The 7,082-nt window shown below is 38.1% G+C and overlaps 1 protein-coding gene across 1 annotated transcript; it reads right to left on the bottom strand.

Annotated features, from left to right (window-relative positions):
- Positions 1-127: 127 nt before the first annotated feature.
- Positions 128-6,157, bottom strand: neu4 (sialidase 4). Its single transcript, XM_022222107.2, has 3 exons — positions 5,389-6,157; positions 4,464-4,719; positions 128-3,774 (listed from the first exon to the last, which is right to left on the bottom strand). Exons 1-3 carry the CDS (start codon positions 5,587-5,589, stop codon positions 2,732-2,734), a joined length of 1,500 nt encoding a protein of 499 aa, XP_022077799.1. The 5' UTR covers positions 5,590-6,157; the 3' UTR covers positions 128-2,731.
- Positions 6,158-7,082: the final 925 nt, after the last annotated feature.

The raw sequence follows: 7,082 nt of genomic DNA, 5'->3' as shown, positions 1-7,082 counted from the left end.
AAAAAAAAAAAAAAAAAGCTCGTCATTGCTAATGAAATGAGACAAGTAGGGCATAATTCTCTTTGAGACTGAACGTTCTCCTTGATCTGGAAAACAACAGTTCACAAAACAATCTCACCATAAGGTCAATTAGTGCAAACAGACGTCATGGTGAGGTTTTATCTGCAGACATTTGCCTTCATAACTGATGAGAAGAAGAAGAAACAGTAGGCAGAGCTCTGGAGTATCTAAAACAGCTGATAAGATATATTTAATGTTGGAACGTAACACTTGAATTCGTAGGAAAAACCCTAATAATATGCTTAAGTTTTGTGTGGTAGAAAGTAACCAAATACATACACTGTAAGTACAGTTTCAGTATTTCCATTTCATGTTACTTTATACTTTTGTTGCACTACAGTTGTGAGGCAAATACTGTACTTTTTACTCCACATTTATCTGACAACGTTTAGTTACGTTGCAGATTTTGTTTAATGTAGAAAAATATAATCAACACACACATTATGATGTGAGATTACAAATTAAACATAAAACTTTATTGATTCCCAAGGTGGAATTCATGAGCAGCTCAGTCAGTAAAGTACTTGAGTCTGTAGCTAAACCAACTTTACCACCCTCAATACTACAGTGAACATAATACTGCATCAGTAATTACAATCTAATAATTTAATATTCTTTATTCAAAAATATGCCATTCTCGTAAGTAATTATTTTGTGTATTTTAAGTGTATTTTGATGCTAATACGTGTACTTATGTAAACAAAGGACATAGCTTTGACCTGCTCCCATCTGAATCACCACCATCTTTATCAATTAATGTGGTATTTATTTTCTTCATTTAGTCTATGAAACATGAACAAATATGGGAAAATGACCCCAAAATTTAGACTTCAAGGTTACGTATTTGAAAATATCATTCCAAAATATTCACAGACACCGTATCTTCACATTTAAAAAAGTGGAATCCGAGTGTTCTTTGATTAATTTCCCATTACTGACTAATTCTGACTAATTACACAGCTCCAAGCACCATTAGCTAAAGAACACTCCCACTAAGTGGAGAAAAATTTGAGGGTTGAGAATTTTAATGACATTTTATGTGTTTTACGAATCATAACAGACACTCAACATACTGAACTGAACTGAAAGGCTTTTCATCTCATATTGTGTTGCAGATGCTGCAACTAAAACCCACTCAATAACACTACAAAATCTGCACCAGTCATGAGACCAGTCACTCTTGTCAACAGGGTGTACAGTGTGAAAGAAAACATGGTGGATGTTCACTCAGTGGCCACTTTATTCTTATTTATATATCTGCAGGGTCTATTAGAAGTATTTGCCCCCCTATATAAGAAAGTTTTCTCCTTTTATTACTTTTAAACACTAAATCATTGTCAGGCCTTTCTGACATGAATTTACAAAAAAAGATTCTTTCATATCAAAGTAAAAAATAATAAAAGATTGCATAAGTATTCACAACCTTTCAGTCGGTATTTAGTAGATGCACCTTTGGCTGTAATTACAGCACTGAGCCTGTGTGGATAGGTCTCAGCTAACTGTCAGGTTGCATGGGGATCACTTTTCCAGTCCAACCACAAATCCTCAGTTGGATTCAGGTCTGGGCTGTGATTCAGCCACTCAAGAACAATCATCTTTTCTTTAAACCCTTTCTGTGTGGCTTTGGCTGTATGCTTCAGGTCATTGTCTTGTTGGGAATCAACTCTCGTAAGTGACAATTGTCTTGCAGACACCGACAGATTGTACTCCAAGATTTCCTTATACTTTGCTGCATTCATTTTACCCTCTGCTATCACAAGCCTTCCAGCACCTGCTGCTGAGAAGCATCCCCACATCATGATGCTGCCACCACCATGCTTCACAGTGAGGATGTTGTATTTGAGATGATGTGCAGTGTTTGGTGTCTAATCTGGTGGCTAAAAACTCACTTTTGGTCTCATCACACCAAAGAACCTTCTTTCACTTGACTTCAGAGTCTCCAATATGCTTTCTGGCAAGCTTGAGTCTTGAGTCAGATTAAATTTGGACTTTATCATCAGTGGCTTTCTCTTTGCCAATATCCCATAAATGTTTGGCTCCTCAGACTCTCCCATCTGTCACTAAAAGTTATAACTCCTTAAGTGGAGTTATAGGTATCATGGTGGCCTCTCTTACTAGCCTCTTTCTTGTACAGTTACATGTCGTATTTTGAATTAATTGACATTTCTTTGTTGAAATCTGTCACTTTGACATTAGATACTCTTTTTTGTTTGTTTGTTTTTGTAAATTCTTCTTCATTCAAATTAAATGGACCATGACTCAGTTCTGAAAAGCAATAAGATAGGAAAACTTCCATGCTTTGTATCTACAGTATATTAAAACTTTTACCACAGTTCAGTCATAAATTCTATGATTCTGAATGTAAATGTTCAGTTCATGTTGGAACTGTGTGAAATCAAGTGTTTGTCTTCTTACTGAGGTCATGGCTATATTGAGCAGTAACTTTTTGTCATAATGGGGCAAAAAAATAATGCAATACTTTACAATGCCTGAATCAAAAGCGCTACATCGGTCAAAACCTGAACATCACAGGCATCATGACAGTAAACCTTATGGTGGAAGAATAATATTTGATTGTACGGGGGTAACTAATAAAGTAGCCACTGAGTATATATAGAAAACTATATCAAATCTACGCATTACAAGCTTGAAGACTATATTAAGACTCTATTTAAGAAACGGAGCACATCTCCATCAGTTTGTTCTTCTTTCTCCTCTTCTTCACATGTGGTACCTGCTGGAAAACATTCTGAGCATCACATCTACAATCCGCCTCAGACGTCTGGTTCTGCCGTCTCTTATATCCATCATTTTGCGGCTGTGCGACTCGAGGCAGATTGTCAATGAGCTCATAGAGGGTGAAGATGCTGAAGCAGATCTCATCGTAGGCGGTTTTGGTGCCGCACTCAAACAGGCAGGCGAAGGCCACGGCAGGCGGCGATCCAGGTGAGGGCGACAGCTCCAGGTAGGCCAGGTCAGAGTAGGCGCTGGGGCCCTCGTAGATCACCCAAGGGCCACGCCAGCTGTCTGGATCACGGGGGAAAAGGCTGAGGAACATGCCGAGATCCTTGCGTGCAGTGGTCCATGTTGGGTGGGAGTACACTACCCAGGTGGGGGTGAGGAAATCTGGGGGGGAGTCATGATGGGGTGACAGACTGTTGAGAGCTGAGGTGATGTTTGGAGGCTGAGATGCTGTGATGGATGTGGATGCAACAGAACTGGAGTGAAAAGACTGGGCCATGTGAGATGTCCAGTGTCTGGAGCGGCTCACAGGTTGCTGTAGGTGATTTTTAAGGCATTGATGCAGATGTAACGGGGCAGGAAATCCAATAATGCTACCATGACAACCGTTTCGAGGCTCCACCAGCCGCTGCACTAGCTGCCCCTCCTGGAACACGGCTCCATCGTCCAGACTGAGGGCCTGAACTCTGTACCCCAGAGGGCTGCGCGCGTTACAGTACAACACGTTAGTGCCGTCCTCCTCGTCCACAGACACCATCTGACACTCCACGCTCTCCGGGCCCGGTACCGCCTCCCCAAAACGCCAGCTTCTCCCGTGGGTGTCGCTGTGGAAGCAAAAGGCATGAGGAGTGGTCTGGCAGAGCTGTCCGAAGCACTCTTTGCACTCGATGTGGTAGGCGTAGGCCGGAACGAGCAGACGACCCGACTTCAGCTGGATGCCGTGACCTGGACCCAGAGCGAACGTGGCCCATTCTGCCAGGAAGGAAGAAAGAAGATAAATAGTTCAAATGCATCAATTTCAGGGGTCAATACATAAAACTCAAAGGCGAGATTGAGTCTTTTTAACCCTCGTGTTGTCCTGAGGGTCAAATTGACCCGTTTTAAAATGTGGAAAAGTAAATATTTTCTCAGTGAAACTTCTAATGTCAACATTTTCAACATTTGGGGGGATTTTTTAATGAAGAAAAAAAAAAGAAATGTTAAAAAAAATGTTTCTTAAGAACATTCACAAAAAATCAACCAAAATCCAGCGAATTTTGCTGGATTTTGGTTGATTTTTTTGTGAGTATTCTTAAGAAAATATTAGAAGTTTTACTGGTATATATATGCAATCACTTATGATATTTTAAGGATTGTTTTTGGAAGATGTAAAACATGTAAAACAACACAAAAAAACCTGCAACTTTAATTTTTTAAAGAAATATGTGTTTTTTTTACCCCTTGAATGTGGGGAATTGTTTACAAGAAAAAAATTAATAAAAAAATACATTTTATTTTGTACAGCAGAAGTAGTTTTTTAGCTACTGAACAGTTGTTTTGATCTTGATCTCCAATGTTGGAAACTCACATGTCACATTTAAATTTTTTTATGTTTGCAATAATCACAATAACACAACTGCAGTCTCTTTTAAAATGGATGTTGTCTATACGAAGCCCCAGACCTTTGATAGTGTCTCCTATGACCCTCATTGTGAGGTCAGTGACGGCGCTCCAGGTGTCGCCGCCATCAGTGCTGGAGATGTAGCAGAGTCGGGTCACGTTCTTCCCCGTCACCAGCTGGTAGGACTCTGAGGTGTGGCCCAGGACAGCGATGAAGAAGAGGAAGAGGGTTCCCGTGAACTCATCGTACACCGGACAGGGGTTCATGGAGCGGTGGCCTGGCAGGAAAGCAGTGCCCAGAACACAAATGTCCTCCCACTGCAGCAGAAAGGAGACAAAGGTGACACAAATGGAAAATAAGGCTGGTGACATTTGCAACATTTGATGCAAAAGGGATAAAATACTCATTTTCTTTTCTGTATATCTGGTGAAATAACTCAACATCTTCTTATGTGCTTCTTCTGGGGCCTTCAGCTGCATTTAACTGGTCTTCTTAAAATTTGAAGGAAAAAGCTAACTTTTACAGTTAAATTTAGTTTTACTTGCTCGGGTTTTTACATATCTAAATGCTAAATGCATAGCTAAAATATTTGAATAACATTTTCACTGAATGTCTTTCAATAGGGCTCATCTCTCAATAGCTGTGTTGTTTTACATATAATTTCAGTGACGTCATTTTTATCTTGGAGGAAACACAGAAAATATACTGTTGTTGCATCAAACTACAAAAATGCCTTGTTATCTTATTATTAACTTACCCTCTATAACCTTTCTAATCTGACTGAAGCTATTATTTACTCCATTATGAGTCATTATAAAAGAAATGTATTCAAATTGACCTGTTCATATGTAGTTGATGGAGAAATATATTTTAAAATAAGAGCCTAATATTAATGAATTAAAGTGGTAAAGCAACAGAGTTTGTACAAAACACTGAAGTACCACAGGTTTTACATCTGCAGTCCTGATGTCATGAGCATCACTGACCTCCACATAGTTCCTGTAGAAAGTTCCTCTCCTCATAACCAGCAGATGAGCCTGAGAGTCGGACGGACTGAGTCTCTCCTCACAAAAAGCCAGAAACGACCTGGAGTTTGGCAGGTAGAGCAGAGCTGGGACTCTGTATGTCACTCCGTTGGGCTCCTTGCGAAAAAGCACCGATCTCGCAGGGAAATAGGGTGACTTCATGCTGTCTGCTGTGTGAATGTTTTAAGGTAAATCCAAATCTTCTGTGGAAGAGAATCAGAATCAGCATCACTGGACAAGTCTGCTCAGACACACAAGATTCCCAGAAGCTCTCAGTGTGCTGAACTTTACAAGCAAATGTGCAGAAAGATACTTAGACACATGCAGGAAGAAGCAGGACAACAAAGCTAAACGAAGAAACTGTACACTATGATATGAGATCAAAATTTGAGATCAAAACACAACATTTATGTACAAATAGCATATACACATACATGACTAAGCCCAAAATAGTGATCCTCTTGCCACATTTTATACACTATCATTTGTGGTACTTATTGATTGTATTCACGGTATTATTTTATTTGTAAAATTGTATCTGTATTCTGTATAATTTATTTTACTGTAAATCCTGACCAGGGACAAAGACTGCAAATTAGCTGAAGCTAGACGTCCTATATACGTTCACATTTTCCCATTGTGGCAATGTTGTATGTATCGTCCCTGTTAAATAAACATTAAATAAATAAATAATATGCCTCCTTTGACTTGAAATACAATAAACAAGTGATAAAAATGGTGGGACAGAGATGTTCATGATTCAGTTAATGATTCATTTCTTTGTTGTTGTTGTTTGCTTGCTTCTTGCTTGATGTTTGTTTTTGTTTTTTTTGTTTTACAAAAACTGCCATATCAACATCTATCTATCTATCTATCTATCTATCTATCTATCTATCTATCTATCTATCTATCTATCTATCTATCTATCTATCTATCTATCTATCTATCTATCTATCTATCTCAAAGTAGTTTAACTTTATGGTGATGTAACAATAAAATCCTGTATGGCTGAATGACAATAAAATTTTTCATTTTTTCTATTTGTTTTTCATAAATTTGGAAATGTATTTACTTTTTTACTATAAAAAGACTGCTAACTACTTATTTTATTCAATAATTTAAATTGTTAAATTCAAGTTGTTTTTTTCATTTTTTTACTACAAATGCTATTTTCCTATTTGATACATGTCTATTTGCAGGTCAACTGTAATCAGGAAATGAAAATAGTGCAATAATGTGTTGCTGAAAAATATTATTTTGCTGATAGGCATGTAATAGCTTGCTTAGACAGACATTTGGCAATGATGGTGAAAATGTACATGTTAGTGCATAATTCATATATTAAATTCTAATATATATCAATTAGGAGCGACTAAATTAAATGAAAATAGTTTTAATTTGCATCAGATGTGCTCTATCAGTAGAAGCCATGTGCGTCTCTATCTAAATGAACAATCTCTGGCAAGAGTCCATTAGGAGAAAGTAATTCATGTGTTACTAATATGAGTCCTGTTTACCATCACAGCAGCGTTAATACGCTCATTACTGGAGCTACCAATCATTCAGGAACTCTGACTTGCAGTGTTTTTTGGAGGTTTATACTCAAGAAAGACCCAAATGCATCCTAATTTAAGCCCATTACAGCAAACATAAAT

This window comes from Acanthochromis polyacanthus, chromosome 13, assembly GCF_021347895.1.
Source record: "Acanthochromis polyacanthus isolate Apoly-LR-REF ecotype Palm Island chromosome 13, KAUST_Apoly_ChrSc, whole genome shotgun sequence".
NCBI lineage: Eukaryota > Metazoa > Chordata > Actinopteri > Pomacentridae > Acanthochromis > Acanthochromis polyacanthus.
This window is presented reverse-complemented; position numbering and strand designations above follow the sequence as displayed.